The 22,994-nt window shown below is 35.9% G+C and overlaps 1 protein-coding gene across 2 annotated transcripts; it reads right to left on the minus strand.

Annotated features, from left to right (window-relative positions):
• Positions 1-22,979, minus strand: CNOT7 (CCR4-NOT transcription complex subunit 7). Of its 2 annotated transcripts, none has more exons than XM_053578742.1 (7): positions 22,747-22,979; positions 21,113-21,324; positions 19,370-19,563; positions 9,056-9,217; positions 5,641-5,785; positions 3,179-3,289; positions 1-1,098 (listed from the first exon to the last, which is right to left on the minus strand). In XM_053578742.1, the coding sequence occupies exons 2-7, from the start codon at positions 21,227-21,229 to the stop codon at positions 1,090-1,092; spliced, it is 738 nt and encodes a 245-aa protein (XP_053434717.1). In that variant the 5' UTR covers positions 21,230-21,324; positions 22,747-22,979; the 3' UTR covers positions 1-1,089. The 2 variants fall into 2 exon arrangements, with proteins under 2 accessions (XP_053434717.1, XP_053434716.1); XM_053578741.1 differs by having other exon boundaries at positions 1-1,615.
• Between the last annotated feature and the right edge of the window lie 15 nt (positions 22,980-22,994).

Genomic DNA, 22,994 nt, shown 5'->3' on the forward strand with positions numbered 1-22,994 from the left:
TATAAGAAAACATTTCTGAAGCCTTTATTTACAAAAGCTTTAAAAACAAATAATACCCTCTGTTTTGCAAATAATGTTTTGTTTAAAAAGGACCACCCAGTTACAGCATTATATGATGAACAAAGAATGTACAAGGGAAACAAACCAATATGCCTAACATTTGGAGAGTTGCTAATATTACTGATTGAAGTGTAGGTAACACACATTACAACCTGCAGTCCATCATTTCGGGGCAGAGTTAATAATTACCAAAAAGTCGTCCTACACATGCTCTGGTCTGGTCACATATTCTGCCTGGCTAAATATTTCACAGTCTCTTTTGTCAATATATATAAAATAGATTGCAAAGATATACACAAAAAAATAAACAAGCATTACACTCCTCAGGTAATTTTAATAAGATATATATATGAATATAGATTTTGTATTTTGTTGTTTTGCACCAAATCTTTCCATTATTTATCTATGTAGCAACTATGAAAGCACAATTTTTTGTCTTCTAATTTAATTTGGTACAAAATATACCTAACGACTGGTTTTCTTTGGATTTTAATAAAATTGATTTGTATAATCAACAAATCAAGAGCTTCATAAGTATGGCTATAAAATAAAAAGCAAGAGTAAACAGTGATGGAATAAAAAGAAGCAGTTAAGGGGAAGTGTGCTATCATAAAATAACTGTGGCTTCAACATCTTGAGTACCAGTTTCCTGGCAGATAACATCCAATCACAAGGGATTTTTCCTGAAGGGTGTAAAGCTGGTTTGAAAGTTCTTCAGTCACAGAGCAGCCTACACATGCCAGTTAGGAACCAACAGACACTGGATGTGCTTGGGAAGATTAGACACCAGGTACAGAAACAGCAGTTACTAAGCTCCTCAGTAGTTTCTTGTCTTTGTGTTAGTCTTGCTGAGTGTGCACAATGAATGTGCTATATTCTGTGGGTCAAAAACAAGTATACTGTATAAAGTTGGCAGATGGTCATTTCTCCAGCTAAGAGCAAGGAAAACCAAACTTTCTGATAAAACAGAGGATTTGAGTCAGAATCTCTCTCTAAAGTGCAAAATTGATGGTCCACAATCTCAAATAGCTAAAACTCCTGGAGAATGGAAGGGAGAGACATGAAACAGGGAAATAAATTACAGTCAGTGCGAGTTAATTTAGGAAAAGGGAAAAAATAAACCAAGCTCAAGTAGGTAAAGTTTATCAAAATACTCAGTATGATAGAGCTTTCCCCACTCTGTGTTACACACGCTTGCTAACAAGTATATTAAATTAAGGCCAAATTTAACCTGAATACATTTCTACTTATTAAGATCTGAGTTAGGAACGGTCATACTTAGTACTGAAAGGCAGAAAATAAAATGGGCTATAAAAACAAAAAAAGAAAGGTGCTGTCTACTGTTCAAGGATTCAACCAGAGATAAAACCTATACACGAGCATATGTGTAGCTCAAATAAAATAAAAACAAAAGGACTATTTCATGTCATGACTGCTTGTTGGCTTCCTCTTCATATGCATTCCCTGTGCCATTCTGTACATAGGATGAACCAGAACCAAGGCCATACAAATGACCACAATATTTGGCATCATCAATATGATCTTCAAAGAACATCTAAAAAGGAATTTTGAAAAAAAAAAAAAAAAAAAAGATAATTTTAACCAGAAGGTACCACTTGTAACTCACATCTCAGCAATGTCAGTACTCACTGTTCATTAACTATAAGGACAGCTGTTTTCTATGGTGTTCCTTTGAGTCCACATATTTAATGAACAAGATTAATGTCCAGAAGAAGTACAGAGTACAGAGCTCAAAAGAAACCAGAGACTTAAAAAAAATTATATAAGTGCACGTGTTTTCCATTAACATTTAGAGTACTTTTACAAATTACTGATTACAAATGAGAATTTGTAATCATGGAAAAATGACAGACATTTTAACAATACTAAACAGCAATAATGAATGAAAATAGCCAATAGTGGCAGGGGGAAAAGTTTAGGTTTATGAGTTGCTTTGACTCTATGAACAAGGCTGGGCTGGCTACAAATAATAAAACCTTAAATATGTTATGGACAGTAAAGTCTGAACACTCACACTAGGTTACTGTCCTTGAAGAAGCCAAGAAAAATAAAGAGAAATTAGTACCAGAAATCTACCATTAATAAAATCATTTAGACACTTTAAGTGCAAAGCTGAAAAATCCAAAAGGTGGTTTTAATTTAATTTTAATTAATCACTAGGAAGCAGTATAAAACAAAATATTTACACAGCATAAAAAGACAGTCCAGATCACATCTGAATCAATACTCCTTGGCAAAACAGTTTTCATGCTTTCTATTATTACTACACTTCTACAAAAGTTTTAAATTCCTACCTCTGTCAATTCTTTAATGTCTTAAGAGGATTCAAAAAGAATTCCAAACCACGTACTTCACAAAAGGAAATTTTTCTTGTAAGTAAAAAAGCTGCACAGTTTTCTTTTGTGTTTTACCTGTAGTAAGGTGTATTTCTGCATTGCATTTAATCTGACAACCTAAGAGCAGACTTGGGTTCATTACATTTCATTCTTCCATACCTAACTTTTATATTTCAAGACTGATCTCTCTGCCTTTTGCCACTTAAGGAGGGTCTCTTCCTAATACAGGTTTTGACTGAACTATTACTTCAGATTTATTTAGAATTCAAAAATTCTTTAAGACTCAATCCAGTAAAAAGCATGAACTCTGAATAATCTTCAAAGAATGAAGGATGACATGAACAAATACTATTTTTACTACAGTTTAAAGCCTACAAAAGGCCACACTAGAGAAAACCTAACATATCAGATCCTTGACTGGGCAGAAGAAGCACTGATGTGGGCTGTGGAAAGAACTCTGAAGTTCCCCCACTAGTAACACGTTTGACTTTGGATAAAAGTTACTAGCTTGTCTTCTCACCTGAGAAATAAGATGGTGGACCTACATGATTTCTAAGGTAGTTTAAATTTTTGATTCTATGAAGAACTTGTTATCCTGCTAACTACATTTCAAGATGACTTATTTTAAAATACTTTCAAGTGCAGTGGATATAACTTATATGGTACCTCTTATTATCCTTTACTTAGTAAGTACTAGTCATAAGATTGTTAACGTTCTCAACCTAACAACCAACTGAAAAAAGGCACTGATGTCTTCATACTTCTCTCATTTTGAAAAAGGCCATTCCTGTGAGCAATGAATCAGATCCTGCCTGATGTTGTGGTCCTATCCGTTCCAGCTCTAACTGTTCAGCAACTTCTTGTAATCCACCCTAGAAAAGACAAAAATTGTTCACCAAGGAGAAACACTGCAATGCCTGAATTCACAAATTACAAACTTAAGACACTGGCCAAAATATAAACAAACCTAAGTACATAAAGACAAGCCTTAATAAGATTGGCGGGGAGAAAAACAATAAAGAAAGTGAATTACTATTGCATTTGTTGAATGTGGGAGTTTATGATTTCACAGAAAATGAGATCCTAATTGGGAATATTTATCTTCATCCTGTGTTTTAAGGAATGTGACAAATAACTTCCCTGAATACGTGGGAGAAGCAGATCACACACAGGGTAACATTTATCAACTACACTATCAATTTAGTAATAATTAGAAAACTGAATAGCTGGTATAAACAATTTTCTTCAAATTTTCTCTTTCGAATTTTCTTGAGCTTGCACCAATCCATCTCTAAGTGGTTTTCATCTAAATAATTTTTATAAAACAAAGCATTATGAATAATCAAATCCTTAAGAATTCACTAAATGCTTAACCATGGTTTTGTTAGAAATAATACAACTCCTCAGAAGGCCTGCTACAAATCTGCCTAGGCTAATACCAATAAAATTTAAAAAGAAAGGTAATTAAGAGTGAAAGGAAGAGAATAAAAGAGAGAAGCAAAGAAAGAAGAGAGAAAGGGAAAGAGAAAAAAGGTGGGAGGAAAACCAAAAATAAATTCCTCTCCTAATTATTAAGGTCTCTTACTAGCTAACTAGTCCTCTGCAGCGTGGCTTGAAACACTGCTTGCACAGCAGTTGCTTCTGTGCTAAAAATACCATGAGGATTAGGTATCACTGGCAGCTGCTTAGAACAGAATAGAATTGAATAGAACAGTGTGGTTGACTATCAGTCAAAAAGCACCTTTTTATTAACTTGAATTTTAACAAAGCAGCTCACTCAAGATACGTTCTCTAGAATATCTGTACTTAGAAATTTCCCCAAAGCACACACATAATGAGCAATAATTTAGCATTCTGTTCCTGACAACTGTCATTGTACAGGCATGTCAATTTTAAAAACATTTACCAAGCCAGATTAAATGTAGGCCTTTTCACTAGGTGGGTTGAATTTCTATAGGAAGGATACCCTACTGCAAGTTCGCTTCCTCGAAATCCTCTCAAATTACACACAATTCTGCTACTACAAACATAAAATAATCTTTATTAATTTCCCTAGTTATAGTCTAACTATATTCTATTACTAGAGACAAATAAGCTTTGGCCAAAAGACTGCTTCTCTTAGAATTTTCAATTTATCTGTTAGAAGCCAAGTTTCTTTATTCAATTTCTACACTGCTTCTATCTGCTTAAAACAAAGCTCTCCCAGTCTTTACCATCTCCTAAAAGTGTAATGTTACTTGCCATTCTAAATTATGGTGAGGAGAAAACCTGATCAACATTGGTTTCACTGAAGAAGCAACAATGTAGATTCTATAATGCAATCAACATCCCCTCACAAAGTTTTTGTTTCTTTTTTCATTTACAGTGTAAAAAATACACCACAAAAAGTAAGACCACTATATTCCCATAGGGAATGTGTGTTCAAAATGAAGGAGCACTTTTCTTTATCAAGAAACTTTCCTTTTGAAAGAATTAATATTTAGAATAAAAAGTTTTTATATACACACTAAGCAGTATCAGGACATTAGCTACAGTCTAAACAGAACCTACATATTTATACAGCACTTACCCATAATATATAACCTTTTAGCTACGTAATTTAATTCTAAGAACATTTATCCCATGATGAGAACCCATAAAGTAACCTTTAGCCAAGATAAGCCAAAGGGAAAAACTTTTTTTTGCCATACTCCTGAACACACCTGCACATCACTGACCACCTGACTCTCTTACAGGGACAGGTTACGTGTGTGGAGGGAGAGTGAGAACCTGCACTGCTGTGCCCAGCGGCCTCCCCAGTCATCACATTTCTGTTCTGGTTCATCATCTTCCATCTGGCAAGCAATGGTGAAAATCTGAACCTTAGCTTGAATTTTGTTGAAAACTTATCCTACCAAGATATACTGAGGCTTTGAAAAAGAATTTCCTATAAAATGTAATTTAGGCAAGAAAAAGTATCACATGACCAGATTTTATATTTATATATATATATATATATATATATAAAAAATAGCTGAAATATAGCTGAATAGCTGGTATAAACAGTCTCTTACAAATTTTACATATATTTACATATATATATATAAAAAAAATTGCCTTCAATATAAAACTTAAAAATATGGCTTAAAGCAATTAAAGTAATATCTAAGGATAGGATCTTATGTCAGTCCCTTAGTGTAATGAATAGTGTGCTAACTGCAGGTAATGCCACCAGGAGCCTTACTTTAAGATTTTTGCAGCTCTTCATGAGGTACTTCACATCATAAATGACAGGAAAAAATAATCGAAGGATCTCAAAGAAGTCAAGTTCTTCTTCAGGCAAGTTAGAGTTGGTCAGGATTTTGATTAAATAGCCAAAGTCATAACCACTACAAAAGGGTTAAAAGAATACAGAAGGACACATAAATACCACAGAGATTAAAAACAAAAATGTTTTCCTGATACACATTTTCAGTGAGTCACATCAGAGGCAAAAAGGAAATCCATCAAAAAAGTGCATATAGAGAATGGAGAAAACAAACATATTAACAACTCTAACGGGAAAATGCCATCACCATATACACAGTGCTAAGAACTTGTCACTCTATCAGGGCTATCTATCAACCTATAGATCTACGTTACCCACCCAAGACTGCAACCACGAAAACACTATTTTGCTGATGCTTGAGAACACTAAGAATATCAAACTGCCCACAGAAGTCTCAAAAACAAATAAATGACGGAAATGGAGAAATAAAAATGGAAACTTGACCAAAAATGTCAAAAATAAGAGATCTAGTACTCAGAAGGCTAAAGTAATGCAAACCTTCCCTTCTTTTATATAAGGTGGCTACATACTTCAAAAGTCCAAGGAAGACGTCTCTACCACAGGATTTTCACTTCCCTTAAGTGACTTTATTAAGGGAAGTGAACAATTTTCTTCCCTCACAATTCTGTTCCTATCTCAGTATGATTCCCCAAGAGATATTTATTAACAGGAACACTGCATAAGACAGACATACTAAAGAATGAGAACTATCCTGCATAATAAAATACAAATTCCTACACTCTCAAATCAAGATCCCCATGCCAATGTTCTGGCCTTTTCCATAGCCATCTCCCTACACTCCCCGGCCACAGTCACATACTCCTTTTACCCCTTTCCCTCACTACCTTTCCTTCAAGGACCTCTGACAGGAAGCCTCCCCTGAAGGGCCTCCTAGAGCACAAGGTGTTCTCTTGTGCTACCCTTCAAAGTACATGGATTAGGCTGGTGCGGGCCCAGTGGCTCACACCTCTAATCCTAACACTTTGGGAGGCCCAGGCAGCTGGATTGCCTGAGCTCAAGCATTTGAGACCACCCTGAGCAAGACCAAGATCCCATCTCTAAAAATAGCAGAGCATTGTGGTAGGCGCCTGAAGTCCCAGGTAATCAGGAGGCTGAAGCAAGAGGATCATTTTAGCCCAAGAGTTTGAGGTTGCTGTGAGCTATGACACCACAGCACTCTACCAAGGGCAACAAACTAAGACTCTGTCTCAAAATAAATAACTAAAGTAGATGGACTGTTTCTTCCACTGGTTTAAAGGGCAGGAATCACATTTTGAATATATCTTTCATTCCTTGTGCATAACTGGAATTCAATAAATATTTGATGCAAGATGCTACCAACCCATCTTTTGGGAGAGATACAAAATAAAATTTCCATTTAATGTTCAGAATTTGACTTATAAAAGAAAAAACAAGCTTTATCCCTGTGGATAATTAAGGAATATCAATATATAAGCATAAAAGCAGAAACTTTTAATGATATTTAGTGGAATAAGATCTCATATGTTGATAAATATTAAAATATACCAGAGTCTAATTTAGATTCTAAATTCCAAGAAGATGTGCACAATATCCATCTCTGTTTATCTTCATACCCCAGTACCTAGCATTTAGTATTTGTGTTCAGAGTATTTTTCAAATGAAAGAACCCGTCATATAGGGAAAGGATTAATACTTTCCAGTTCTTTGTATTCACATGTCTAGGAAAGTAAAAAGAACAACAACAACAAAAAATGCTGCTTATATTAACAGTCTTAAGTCATAGTCCCTGAGGTGGTTCAAGTGGAGAAGAGAGGAAAGATGAGAGATAAAAAGTGAGAAAGAGCACAATCAGTACCTTCAACCCAAAAATGACTAAATGCTACAGCAAAGTTGACTGTATGAACAGTCCTCCACTCTGACTGTTCCACAGGTCAGAGGGGGAAACTCTAACGCAGGGGTGTCTGCCCTCTTGCCTGGTCTGGCTGCCAGCAGGCAGACTTCAGGAGGACTTTTTCGGTTTATCTGTGCTGCCTTTCTTTTTCCTAATCAGCTATCACTAGTGTTTGTGTAATTAATGTATCACCTAAGACAACTCTTACTCTTCCAATGTGCAGAGAAAAAAGAAAAAAAGGTGGGACACCCCTGTTCTAAGGTTTAAAAATAAACGTGTGACATGGATCCAGTGTAAGAGAACGAACACCTGTGCCACACAAAGCTTTTTAAAAACAGAACCAAAGACCAAATAAAATAATGTCCAATGTCACTTTTAGTCTCTGGACTGTCAGTTTAGTTTACTTAGATAGGAAAACTCTTCCTCATACCTGAAGTCTATTTTTTACAAAATGGAACTAGTTTCTGTTTAGAAATTCTCTTAAATTATCCAGTTTTATATAATAAAAAGCTAAAAACTATCACTTTATACTTTGTATAAAGCACTTTACTAGAAGCTTTGAAGACGTTTTTACTGACCATTAAAACAACTCTGCAAGATATTTCTTCTAAGGGATGACTTCCCCATTACCCCATTAAAAAAAAAATTAAATTCTACCCACATACCCAACCCTAGGATTTTCTTTACTGTTTCTTCGTCTTCTTTTTTTAAATCATTTTATTTTATTTATTTATTTATTTATTTTTGCAGTTTTTGGCCGGGGCTAGGTTTGAACCCACCACTTCCCGTATATGGGGCCAGTGCCCCACTTCCTTGAGTCACAGGTGCCACCCTGTTTTTTCTTTTTCATAGCACTTACCACTGTTTAACAAATCACAATATACAGGGTGGCCGTAAAGTTCATGTGCAATTTAAATAGCCATTTAAAATAGCTGACTATTTAAATTGCACATGAACTTTATGGCCACCCTGTACATTTTATCATTTTAAAAATCTGCCTATCACCACAAGAATGTAAATTCTCTGAGTGCAAGGATTTTAGTCTGTTCTATTCATACTTTAATTCCTAGAATCTTACACAGTGTCTGACATATAGTAGATAGTAAATGTATTTTTTAATGAATGGTTTGCCACAGATTAAAAAACTAAGGTCTTAGAAATGTTAAATAATTCTAGCTACACTGACTCTAAATGACACCGCTGAATTTAAATCAAGTTCTATTTTTCCAGCCTATTTTCTTTACACTGTGCAACACTGCCTCACAGGCTAAAATGGATCCATATTATTAAATTAACTCTTACGTAGACCAACATTAGCCTCCACAGGGTTAGGAGACAGCTATATGGCAGTCGATTCTTTCTAAAACTAAGCCTGAGCTTGCTGATACCTGACCCAAGCAAGGATGAAGCAAGTATGAAACGGAAACACAAATGGCATTTTCAATGCAATCTTTTTACCTATGAAATGACAACCATTTGACTCCTTCGCAGAGGACCACTCCTGAAGTCATAAGAAGTTCTGCAAAGTACTGGGTCTCAATTCCTTCCTCCTCATGTTTCTTAAACTGGATACCAGATGTTGTTAGGAGTTCTATAGAGTCCTGGGCATACATGTCCTCCCTGGCAGGAGAAAGAGAAAGACAATATTCAATATTAACGACTGTGGATCTCTCAGGTAATCAATGATAAGGTGATTATGCTAATATGAATTAGGACTGTAGGGTACTAGTAAGGGACAGGAGTGCAAGTGAAAGACGAATGTGCACTGCCTTCTCTCCCACTTACGTCTTACAGAGCCAGAAACCAGAGAGAGGACTGTCTTGCCAAGCGTTCCAATATCCAATATATGCTTTACATACGCACAAGGAAAATACAATTTAAATATAAGCGTCATTCCTTCAGAAAAGTGTCCCAACAGCAAACAATCAAAGAGTCCAAAGGTAAGATTTTATTCTCTACTATCAACTCCATTGCATTACCTTTCATATGCTAAATAAATTTGGGTTTGAAAAAAGGGTCTTCTACTCACCAGGGCCACCCCCACAAAATGACAGACAAGTTCTTTTCAGTCTCAGCAGCCACCATGATGCTGCCAGAAAGCTCTGTGGCCACAGCTGTTAGGGGCAAGGCCATCTCCAACTCTCCCAGCGCACCAGAAGGAGATCAAGCGGAAAGATCTCCTATGGCTGAGTGACACTACCTTCTATCTTAAAAAGGAGATTCCTCCTCTCACAAATGATGAGCTTTTCAAACAGCCCCCCAAAGCAACAAACTGTTTAAAAGGACTCCACTGTAACTAAAATCAAGCCAGGTAATCTAAATAAAAACCTTCAAGATTTCACTAAAACCAAAAAGAAAGCCATCTCTAATTTCCAAGCACAGATACATGAGTATCCAAGATAGATGTGTTTTTGAGAACAAAGTATTTTGTGACATGTGCAATTTTTTATACACTTTTAAAAATTGTAAGAACACTGGTTTCCAGACTTAGCAAAAGAAATTTCTAACAGACATTATAACAAAACTGAGACCATAAGGAATGTTTCTCTTGAGCCAAAACATGTCCTTATAATTTACGATCTAGAAGTCAATTTACTTCTAAATGTCTGAAAAATAACAAAGGTAACAACTCACATTTTTAAAAATAGAGGGGAATCATAAGTCGATATTTTCCCCCAGAAAATCCCTTAGTAAGGATATGTGAAGAAACTCAGTACGAGTTTTTGGTATTTTTTCTCCCAGTTAACCATACACATGATTAGCTTTACTATGCTAAATACATGCACCTTAAAAAATCAGAGTCCCGTTCAGAAGGTCCCAGGGCTCACACTAAGGCACGATGAAGCAACTACAGCTGACCAAAAGCATTGGAGATTCTTCTCCAGGCCTCTGATATTCTTAGCCATATATTCAATTTATTGTTACTTTAGTTTGCTATCTCCCTCCCAGTCGGAATGTAAGCTTCAACAGGCCAATGATTTGTTTTGTTCAATGTTTTATCACCAAATCAAACAACATATGGATGAAGAGGAACAGTGAACATTTCACTATTTGAATCAGTATTTCCCAAACTTGCCTAAATGAGATTAACCCCCAGAGCTTTACCAAAACTGTGGATTCCTGGGTCCTACTGAAGTCTTAGACTTACTGAATCATAATCCCCAGGTGGGAGGCCTGGATGAGTATCTCAGGTATTATAATTAATTTGGTATACAAAGATATGTATATAAATTATTTTCCTTTTCTCAGGTAAGTTCATATTCCAAAATCTAAATTTCATGGGACTGAATATTTGATCATTTGGGACAAATCTCATGCTTTTGTAATACCAAAATCATAAGAAAAAAGTTAGAAACTCCATGCAGTATGCTAAATCTGCAGACAGGATTAAGAAAATTTCCTATAGGTAAGGGAAGTTAATTGTTATGACTCATTTCTCCAAATTGATAGACTGTGCCTTTCCAAAGGTATCCATTTCAAAGTTTCTAAACCTCTCTATTCTACCTTTCCAACCTGCAACATGTCCTGGGCAATGCAGGGAGATATTAAAATTCGCTAACCTCCAAAAGGAATTAACGTATTACTTAGTCGAAATATAAGAAATGCTACAGGGGTGGCGCCTGTGGCTCAAAGGAGTAGGGCACCGGCCCCAAATGCCGGAGGTAGCGGGTTCAAACCCAAACCTGGCCAAAAACTGCAAAAAAAAAAAAGAAGTCCTACAAATGTTGGTGTTAATTTATTGATTATAAGAACAGTTTATTTAGGACAGTAATAAACAAATAATATGACCTCTCCCAAAGACAGCAAAATATCCAGTTAAAATAACTGTATGCACAAGTCTCTATAAAAAGGTTTTCCAAAAAGTGAGAGATGCATGGAGATCTTCAGATAATATCCTAAAGATGTTAACTAACTAGATAAAGTGAAGTCAGTAAATGTATCGAAATTACTTCTTTCTACAAACACTAACTCACATTTCTAAATACAAAGGTGAAAGACTTTACAATTTGGAAACACCCTCCAATCTCAAATCACTCTGGGCTTAACACACAAGACACTCACCTAAGGGTTTATAAAGTACTTTTCCAATAAGCTGCTCACTCTAATAAGTACCTCTCTTTATAAATAAGTTTTCTTAAAAACTGAACTCCAATATATTTAAATTTATGCTAAAAACCATAAGGAGGCAAATAATTACTAGAATACAGATCGTCACAAATATGCAGATTACTAAATATAATATTTAATGAACTCAAACTGGTAAGAACACAGATTCCCCCAAATCTCCAAAGGCTATGAAAAACAGTAAGACAAAACAAAAATAATTTGCAAATTTGAAAAAAATGATCACCTTCATTGGTCATTAAGGAGACCAAATAAAAGTAAAATATTCTCACAAGTCAAAATGGCAAACTTTTAAAAAATGCTAATATTTATATTTGGATGGGTGAAATAGGACAGCAATTTTCATCAACCTGTAAAACTGAAAGCTAAAAGTTATAAGCATAACTTTCTAGAGAACAATCCCAGCTCCATCCCCCTCTTTTTCAATTTGCGTGAGTAAATACAAAACATATCAAGAAGTTTAAAAGTACCCACATCCTTTGAATAAATGAAGCCTAAAAGTATTCTGATCTTTGGATTTAGATTTCTACTTCTAATAAAATAACTTACACAGAGGACAAAGATGTATATCAAGACAGGCTCATTATTTTAAGAGCAAAGGTTGGACCTAAATGTCCAACCACAGTGAATGGTTAAGTCTGTAGTGGTCTATCAGGAAGGACAATGGACAGATTACAAAGAACTGTTACTAACGTGCTCACAATACGACACACAAATGGGATGTTCTTAAGGTAAAGAAAAGATACGCTTAAAAGCTATGACAGTAATCGTTTTTTACTTTTCGGTATTTTCTATATTTTCCACAAGAAGCATGCTATTTTTATAAACATAAAAAATAAAACAAGCTACAAACATTCTGTGAATGTATTTTGTATTCTCAGGCTATATGGTCTTATTCTCTTATCTCGTCATGTACAAAATCCACAGGCCTTGATGTTAATGTCTAATCATTACTTTGAGAAACCTGAATTGGCCAACTCACCAGTGTTTAACTCAACAATAATCCTTAATACTCAAATGAGTAATAAGTTAGAGGAAAAAAACAGAATGATACTAGAATTACTACTAGCATTCTTTAGCCCACGTGTCACAGTGGCCATCACACTTCAATTTACTTCAGACCACTGAAGTACATTCATTCCTTATTTGAACCTCTACTAGTATAATCACAGTGGGAAGAAACCAAGCTTTTCTTAGTTTTAAAATAAAACATTAAAAAGTTATGCTTGCTTCCAAGCCCACAACTAATACAGTATTAAAGTGATATAAATGTCAAGAAAAGGGAAAAGAAATAAAAGAAATAAAACTATTTCCATGTAGACAACTTATCTGCTCATAAATCTGTTTCCTTATAACTGGGCCAGTATTGATTTAGAATCACACCCAAGACTTGCAGAATATTAAATTTATCATTTATAACTAAATCATTAAATTGAAACTAATGTCATTTTGATCTCGAAGTTTTGAATTTGCATGCTGTTTTAAAATATCTATTCAAAGCCCAATGATACACACACAACATCGTAACAGCAAATACCTTTCCCTGGCTCTTAAGTCTTTACATCTGATGATAAGCATCTGCACACATTTTCTCATTGCTGATGTGAAATTTAGAAGAAAACTGGCATAATTTAAATACACACAACTGTCCCCATTTATCCTTGGGAAATACATTCCAAGACCTCCAGTGGAGGCCTGGAACTGTAGACAGCACCAAACCCTACACAGACGATGTTTTCCCTGTATACACTGTATATACCCATGACAAAATTTAATTTATAAATTAGGTACAGTAAGGGATTAACAATAAAATAGAACAATTATAATATACTGTAATGAAAGTTATGTGAATGTAGATTCTCTCTGAAAATGTTACTACTCACCTATTTTCAGACCGCACTTGACCACAGATAACTCAAACAGCAGAAAGTAAAACCATGGAAAAGGGGGGAGGGACTACTGTACTGAATTCCTGGAGCAACCCAGCAACTTGGACCAGTGTGAAAATACAAAGTTCATACATAGAGATGGTACAGGTGGCTTACCACCTTGAGGATTTTAGAAAAAAGAAAATAAAATTTAAAAGGACTTCAAAGCACTTACTATAGTATCTGACATGTATTATATAAAACTCAAATGATTATACAAACACATCTCCATCACTGTTATCACTAAACATCACAAAGAGCTATAAAACAAGAATTGTCCCCTTAACTATGGAGAATGAACTACTTCAATCATTTCATATCAAAGGAATATACCACAAAATAACCTTGTGTAATTAAAAAATACCCAATTTATACATAGCACATTAGAAACAGGAAGTTTCAAGGTGAATAAAAAGGATGGGTATGACGGAGTATGTGAATTTAAAGGCTCTTAAAAAGAGGAGAAAAATAATTTTTGTTCAGTTATACACAAAAGAATTTATTAGTGATTTAAAACACTATTGTGGGGCAGCGCCTGTGGTTCAGTGGGTAGGGCACCGGCTCATATACCAGGGGTGGCAGGTTCAAACAGGGCCCCGGCCAAACTGCAACAACAACAACAAAAACACTATTGTGTATGGCTGAGCAATGGGGTATTCACTTTACATATTTAGATTTGTTAGGATATGTCTCCAAAAAAATGGCTTACCAATGCTCACAACTAAAACATAATAAAAAAGCTACACCTTATAAACACAATACATTTTAAAATCTGTCCTTTATATTCATAAAATAATCAATTTTTTGCTTTTCCTTTAAAAAACCAATTTGTGAATTATTAAAATGAACACTACCGAAAAGGAGTTTTGGAGTACTGGTAAAATTCTATTCCTTGATCTGACTGCTAGCTATAGGGTGTTAAGTTTGTGAAAAACCAGGGAGTGAAATATCTATGATATATATGCTTTTCCAAATGCATATTGTACCTTGACAAAGTCAGAATAAAAGAAAAAGCAAAACAACTTTAGTCATTTCACTGTAAAATACTGAAGATGTAAAAGGTGTCCAAGACTAGGTTCTATCTTTGCAGATTGCCCCTACTCATCTACCACAATAGGATTGTAAAATTACAACCCTAATTACATTACAACTCTAATCCAATTTTTTCCTTTCTTAAAAGGTGTATGTATTTTTTTTAGCATCCTCTGTGTTTAAAATTTCTCATGAAACTATATTACTCTTATGTAATGAGAAAAATAATATACACAAATACTTGAAGACATTTCCTTGATAATAAGTTTTATAACAGATGAGGCCTAAAGAACTTACTAAAAAAAAAAAAATTGGTATATTACCCACACACTAGCTCAAGCTACCTTGACTCTTTAGCTACTACTACAAAGGGTTATATCAGTGATTTTCAATTGGTGTGTCTGAGAGGATCTTTGGTGTGCTGCAAAAATTTTTAAAGATTAAATTATTTTTGAAAGATGTTCAAAGCACAGTAAGACTATATTCTTTTCTTTACTCTTGTTTGTAATCAACATAATTCAAGTTTGCCATGGAAGTATGACTATAGGTTCAAGTGTGCATTAGCTAAAAAGAGTTGAAAAGCACTGAGTTATGTGTACCCAAAAATTATTTTAGGCTTTGTCTGCCATGCACCAAGTTATTTTTATACTAAAAGCATCAAATCATTTTCAAAGTTTTTAAGTCCACTAAGTAAGCTATTTTCCTACTGGGCGTTGTCCTACACTTGATAAGCCAGACAACTAAAAAGTGCAGAAGTCAGAATTCTGTTCCAACACAGTATTCAAAATATTTGTCTTTCTCTTCATAAAATTAACTGTTCCACAGGCTATAAAATTTCACCTCATTGGTACACATCTATTACCTTCCATCTCCTCCCCTACACATTTTATATTCTTTTATCTTTCCCTGAAGCGTTTCTGACATTTTTCAGTTCTCAATTCTCTTATAATTAATTCTCTTATAATTTGAAGTTCCAAGCCATTTGTCTATAATCATCTACTGCCTATCCCTCAGATCTCAAATTTTAAACTTTTAAAACTTTTCTCTGTACACAATTTTAAAACTTTTCTCTGTACGGTTACAATCTTCTTCAACTTCATTTTCACACCTAAGAAAGTATCTTACCCTTCATTACTTCATACTGATTTTCAACAGCTGGCACCAAAATGAGCAAATGATCACTTCCTGATGGCTGTCAACACAATGAATAAATGACAAGACATCTTGCCAAATCTAAGACTTCTAACTTTTCTTCTGACACCAAAAATTCTTTAACACTCACCCTTGGGTCTATTACATTTAATCCATTCTTGTTTTAATCAATCCAGCCTTTCTCTTCCCCTATCACCCTTTGTCACTTTAGAGTTCTACACACCAATCTAACACTCCTGGAATACCAAAAGCTTCCTTTAACTTATTGTCAACTGTCACTTCAATTCTTTTCTGTTCTTTCTCTCTTCTATAATCTCTGTACTTGCTCTTAAACATAGCTGGAGAAACTTACATTAAAATAGCAAAGACCTGGCTAATTAAAAACTCACAGGGTCATGTACAACCTAGCCTGGCCTTCAGAATTGGTTTGGCATATCTTTTTTTACACTTACCCTTACTGACTCCTTTGCACAAAATGGAAAGTTCAGACCTCAGTCTGTAAGTTTCCTTTGGGCCTTGTTCTGTAAGCTTCCACTAACGCCCTACCTGTTTACCTCAACATATGGCTTCACCCCACCACTTGTTTTAGGAACATCAACATTCCTATCTTTACTTCTAGCCATCTGTCTAAAGATCTTTTGCCTTCAGACCCCACAATAGCTTACCTGATCACCAAAGGTAATTACTACTGATGCTATTTGAGCCATTTCTCAAAGAACTTATCAAGTGTATATCCCCATGCTGAACAGCCTGCAACTCTTTATTAACCCCTCAACCTTCAAATGTGTGCATTATCTGTTAAAAAATAACCACCCTTCTTTCATTCTACTCTCCCTTCTACTGATTGTACAATTTCCTTTTCACTGCCATTTAAGTTAAATGATATATCAACATTCTTTCTGTTACCACTGGATCCATAAAACCCTGTAACTTCTACAATCTAGTAAGATGATTCTCTCAAATATCAAGAACTACTGCAATCACCAAAAGTAATGAGTATGGTTAAAAAATTTGTTTTCATCCTCTTTGACTTTGTCTATGAAATTCCATCCCCGGACTGCTTTTCTTCTCCACAGCTCATCAATATTCTACTTCAATGTTCATGTACTTATCAAAGTCAGATTCAATTTGCAGAGAATTCCCATGCTGATTAGTAGTTAACAATTCTAACTCTTGATCTCTGACAACAAAGAACAGACAAAAGATTTATGGGAACACTAACTTAAATAATAACTATTACCAACATTCCTAAACATTGTATCCCTTGTGTCAAGCATACTAGCTGACACATTCATTCTAGGCACTCAACAAAAAAGTCAACTTTCATCTTTCTTCAAAACTTCTAAGATTCTGTTCACTGTGTTCTCTCTTCATATTAGACACGATTGGTTTTAGCTTTTAATTGACCTCCTCTACTTCGTATTTTTCACTATATCCTTCCCCTTAAAACATCACTTAACGTTAGTGTAAATGGCAGCAAAACTTGGTAGTAAACTATAGTAGCCCTTTTCTGTGTAAAAAAAAAAAAAAAAAGTCACACAAATGCTACACTAAGAAAGAGTTATTACCAGAACAAAGATGTCTGTAGAAAAGAAAAATTAGTTTTACCAGAACCGAGACACTGATGTATCACCTCCTGTACCGAGATCACAACAGCGTCTAACTTAAAAACAGTGTTCTAATGATTACCTTGAAAAAAAGCCAAAGGAAATGGTAAAGAATTAACTTTTTTAAAGGGTTATCATTTGGCGAAAGAATAGAAGGAAATTTTTACAGCATTTCAAAGGTGTAGTTCCCATAAAAGATTATCAGCTTAAGTGGACATGAGTACTTTTATTCCTTACAAGGTTCTGGAGAGTATATTATTAATCTCAATAGAATGAAATAGAGTCAGACTAAACATAGTGCAATTATAAGCCATACTAGTGTCCCACTGACTCTAAAATCAGCCCTATTTCTCATTAGATCACATGTTAAATAAATAGCACATTATTTAAGAAGAGAATAGAAACAAAGAATTCTTACGCTGATATTACCATTAATTTTCCTACTTCTGCTTTTACTATTTTTCAAATCAGATGTTAGATCATTAAATTATACAAATAATAGGCTACCAAACAGAAGGACACTGCAATATTTCAACATGCAGTAAGTAATCACTTAACATCATTATATCAAAACCAATTTTGCCATAGGCTAATTTATATAAACAGAGTTAAGTTCCTACAACATATTTCTAGTCACAAAAACTTCACCGAACTTCTAATTAGAGACCAAAACACTTGTAATATTAAACACTGAAATAAATGTGAGCTATACATATATTCAAGATAGATTAACAGAAACAAGATAATGATTTACCTATTATTCTAGTTGAGGGTGAAGGGTAGCCAGAGCCTATTTTAGCAGCTCAGGGCCCATGGCAGGGGACAGGACCCACCCGGGACAGGACACTTTTCCACTGCAGGGCACACTCATACACACCCCCACACTCAGTCAGATTGGGACAACTGAGACATGCCAATTCACCTCATGTGCAAAGCTTTGGGATGTGGGAGGAAACCAGAGTACCTGGAAAAAACCCACACAGACATGGGGAGAAGGTGCAAACTCCAAACAGACAGTAGTTCCAGCCAGGAATCCATTTTTTTTCTTATTAACATTATAAGGAAATGATACTAAACAAAACAAAGAGTATTCAAGGACCTGCTATGCTTAGAATATGTTAAACATTTTATTTCTCCAACATATAGTTTGCAAGTAATCTGCCTTTGCCCTAAACACTCTAAAACGTCTCTCAATTATCAAGACCACTTCTACCATTCATACAGAAGTATTATGACTAACCCAGTTAATGAAACTGGGTTTAGACCCAGAGCTTGAGTAAGACTACAAACTCTGACATATTAGGATAGTGGTACTAAACCTTTCTAATGCCGGGGCCCTTTAATATAGTTCCTGTGGGTCACAACCACTGTATTAGGAACACCGGGTTCAAGGATAATATTAATACTTGTGTATTTGAGTTAAGAGAGGTTTTTGTAGACTGACCTGGGAACATAACCATTATATAACCATTGATTTGAAAGGAAAATACACCCAAGTTCCCAAGAAATGTCTTACTGCATTTGATATGTAATTTACTAATTAACTGGCATGACTGAAATAGTAATTCCTTCACAAAAAGGATATATAACAAGAAAGTCTATATTTAAAATTGCCCACAAAAAGTTTTTTGTAAAACTAACATGGTAAGATTACTTTTTCTATCAAGAAGTATTTTCAATACTCAAACTTTACCAAATTCCAAAAAAGTGGCAGGCATATTTTTAACATAGCATCTATAAAAATCAAGTGTTTGAATTTTCATTACCCTATTTTTTTGTCCCATAAAAATCTCAAGCAAAATTTTACATTTTATGTATTTCTAGAATAATTATACCAGATTCACTCAGAATTTCACCACATTTGTTGAAAATCAATTCCTAAAATTAAACTAAATAAAATTTGGGTTACATATGTATTTCCCACTTACGTCAAATTAAATTTAAAATTAAATTGCCAAGTTGAAGTTCCTGGAGGGTATTCTCCTTGCTCATTCATAAATGTCAGTCCTAGCTGAATTATCTTTAACAAGTCTACATTACATCGCAATAGTTGGTACTGATAGTCAGCATTGCTCCTGAATTCTCCAATGGGTCTTGCAACCACACCTGGAAACTCGGTGTCCTGTAAAACAGTTTTAAGATTCATTATTTACTAAACAGTCACAATATACTCCACAAATTCTTAGCATAATTAAATTTTGATGCGAGTCAAAGAATCCTGATATTCTACATGTTCATATTCAAAAAGGTACAAAGTACCTTTTAAATAGAAAGAACATTTCTTTTAGAACCAAAGAACTAAACTTAATAACCTTTCCTTACTTTAAATATGATATAAAAATTACTATATATAACATACACATGGTAAATGCAACCAATTACTTACTCTATACCAGCGGTTCTCAATCTGTGGGTTGTGACCCCTTTTTAACAATGAAAATACACTGTAGCATTAGGAAGGCTGAGAACCACTGCTCTATACCCAACAAAGAGGAAAAACATCATAAATTCGTATCTCCCGAATGCAACCAGTTTCTTAAAAAACTAGTTAAATGGAATAGAGAATGTACTGTACTTTTCAATTGCTTCTCTAAGATGAGGTTTATCTCAAACTCCTCCCAAAAAGCCTCATTTGCCTCCAAATTTCTTTTGACTAAGGCAGTATTCTCTCTATAGTTCACAAAAAGCAAGTTGTCAAGAATTGCATGCCATCCACTCATTCCCATAGGATGTTACCACTTGTCTACTACTGCCACTCCTCATCATCTAAGATATAAATGATCACTATAAATTTTTAACTGGACAGAAAAAAATCAAGTCTAATGATGGGAAAGTATACCTTTATTAAATACACAGAATGTGGGCGGTGCCTGTGGCTCAGTGAGCAGGGCGCCAGCCCCATATACCGAGGGTGGTGGGTTCAAACCCAGCCTCGGCCAAACTGCAACAAAAAATAGCCGGGCGTCGTGGCGGGCGCCTGTAGTCCCAGCTACTCGGGAGACTGAGGCAAGAGAATCGCCCAAACCCAGGAGTTGGAGGTTGCTGTGAGCTGTGACACCAGAGTACTCTACCAAGGGCGATAAAGTGAGACTCTGTCTCTAAAAAAAAATAAAATAAATAAATACACAAAGTGTTACCCATGTACACAGATTTGTATTTTAACCAATTTATCTGCCCCCCTGAAGTATATTTATTTTTATTAAAAATGCTGTGGAAATAATATATGTGAGGTTTTAGCATTAGAATTCAAACTAGGGCTAATGAAGACTAAAAACAAAATACCAAGTCAGTATGAAACAGTAAAGAAATTAATTCTTTCTCTAAATTGAACCTAATTCAACAACCACTTTATTGGATACTCCACGTTATGCTAAGCATGGGGGCAGAAAAGATGATTAAGACACCAACTCCTTTATGAGCAGATCTAGAAAACAGAGTAGCTACAACAGACATACAAGGTACAACAGTAAAGAAGAAAAAATATTTAACCATGTAGACAATACAGACAGACTGAATAGTCTGTGTAGAACAGCGGTTCTCAACCTGTGGGTCACGACAGGAACTATAGTAAAGGGTCCCTAAAAATCAACTAGAAGGGTTGACTTCAAGACTTAAAAAGTTCCTCTTCTTCCTTTATAAGCAGCATTTTAAAGATTTGATCATGGGCATACCATAGCAACGTAATTATATTTTCGAATAACTTGACGAATTTTCTTCATCTCTTCATCCAGGTTGCAAGCCCAAACTTCACAAATTCTTTGGCTATGATCTACAGTTGCTGCTGGCATAGTGAGGGCACAAGGGAGCCTAGATGCCAAGCATCAAAATGTTATACTTGATTGAAGATTTTTTTCATAAAATACTTTGTCTTTTATTTATGTACCTGTCAAAACAAAAAACCAAATATATCAGAAATCTGAATCACAGAATAATCAATTTGGTTGAAACCTAAGAGGTTATTTATTCAAAGTTTTGAGTCAAAAGAAAATCAAGGTTTAGGAAGTGACTTGTCTCAGGTCACACAGATAATCTGTTGGAAATAAAGAACAGATTTCTATAGTCTGATTGCACTGTCATTAAAAATAGTGTTTTATATGCATGCATACTAATCAGATTTTTAAAACTTTCTATTGATTAAAGACTGCTCTGAGTTCAACTCACCCTCTCCATAAAACTTCATGAAGTCGATCATTTTCAGATAAAATAGAAAAACTACTTATACATGTGGTAAGATCAGATATTACCACAGCAAAGATAAACGTTTGCTTTTACACTCCTCCTTGACAAAACATTCAAATTTTGATAACAAAATCTACTGGAGTTTATTCAGAGTGGAGACAAAAGTAAAGCAATTTTGTTAAAACTCTAACAAGAAGTAACAGCCACAGAAACGGTTTGAATGTAACTGCAGGAGGGAGAAAGAAAGAAAGCAACAGAATGTCTGCATGTAAAACTGTTTCTCATTTCCTAAAACTCGGAGCTATCCCTGGTTACCAAGGACAGAGCTCTGGTCCATAAACACAGGGTTCATTCATCCTATACAATAACAATACAGACCGACACTGATTCTCAGGCAGAGAAATTCCAAATGCCCCTTCACTCGCCACATAAATTTGAAAAAAATCTTAACAGTAAAAGAGGGTCTTATGACTGCCTTCCAAATTCTGAAGGGTCATAAAAGTAACCTCGAATGCTCTAAGAAATCACTCCTTCATAACTCTCCACCCGGATAACCACATAAGCAAGCGCGCGCGCGCACACACACACACACGTTAAAGATCCTGTGGCTTAACACTGCTTTCCTCTACTCTCTCTTTACTGCAGTTGCAGAAGCCCCGAAGAGGTAGCACAGGCCTTCTCAGGACTGAAGGAAGCACCTCCATACTGCATGCTCCCAGAGAAACGACAGGACAGCAGCGGCATCCAAGTCATAGACAACTCTCTTCCCTGGCAAAGAGCCAGTGCGAAGGCACTGATAACATTTATTAGAGTCACCCCGACTCCCAAGCACTGCAGTGTGTAACGATACGAGATGACCATCTAGGCCGCCGCCCTCCACTCACAATTTCCGTCCCACATCGAAGCCCCAGGTACAAAGCCCCCGCGTCATCACTCCGCGCCAACCCCTTGACATACCCCCCAGCCCCAGCTACCCTCCCCCTACCCGCCACCAAGCTCTTTCCTGCGCCAGCCGCACTCCAGCCGGCGCCATCGCGCATCCTCTCAGGTTCACCGTTCCCGCCCCCTTTCTACTTCCCCCCCGCGACCCTCCCCCGTTCAAGGCTGCGGCAGAAGCAAGATCTACTTGTGTCGTTGAGCTCGTGCTTCTCCTCCTCCTCCTCGCCATAGAGAAAGCACTCGGCGGCGGTGGCGGTGGCGGTAGCGGTGGCGGAAGCGGGTGCCCCATAGACACCTCTCACCCAGCGAAGGGGAAAGGGGAGCAGGAGCTACGCCGCACTGTGCTGCGCCGTCGCTTTTCGCACGTCCTGGTGGGGGCGCTAGATGATGACGCAGCACGCCGAGGGGCGGGGCGGGCGGGAGAGGGCGGAGCAC

Source organism: Nycticebus coucang, chromosome 24, assembly GCF_027406575.1.
Source record: "Nycticebus coucang isolate mNycCou1 chromosome 24, mNycCou1.pri, whole genome shotgun sequence".
Lineage (NCBI taxonomy): Eukaryota > Metazoa > Chordata > Mammalia > Primates > Lorisidae > Nycticebus > Nycticebus coucang.

Excerpts from the sequence above, each read along its gene's own strand:
- CNOT7 (XM_053578741.1), bottom strand. The coding sequence starts at position 21,229 with ATGCCAGCAGCAACTGTAGATCATAGCCAAAGAATTTGTGAAGTTTGG. Across the intron at positions 9,218-19,369 it reads AATTTTAAATTTAATTTGAC|GGAGGACATGTATGCCCAGG; the intron begins GTAAGTGGGAAA and ends TTCTCCTGCCAG. Across the intron at positions 5,786-9,055 it reads AAATGGTTGTCATTTCATAG|TGGTTATGACTTTGGCTATT; the intron begins GTAAAAAGATTG and ends ACCCTTTTGTAG.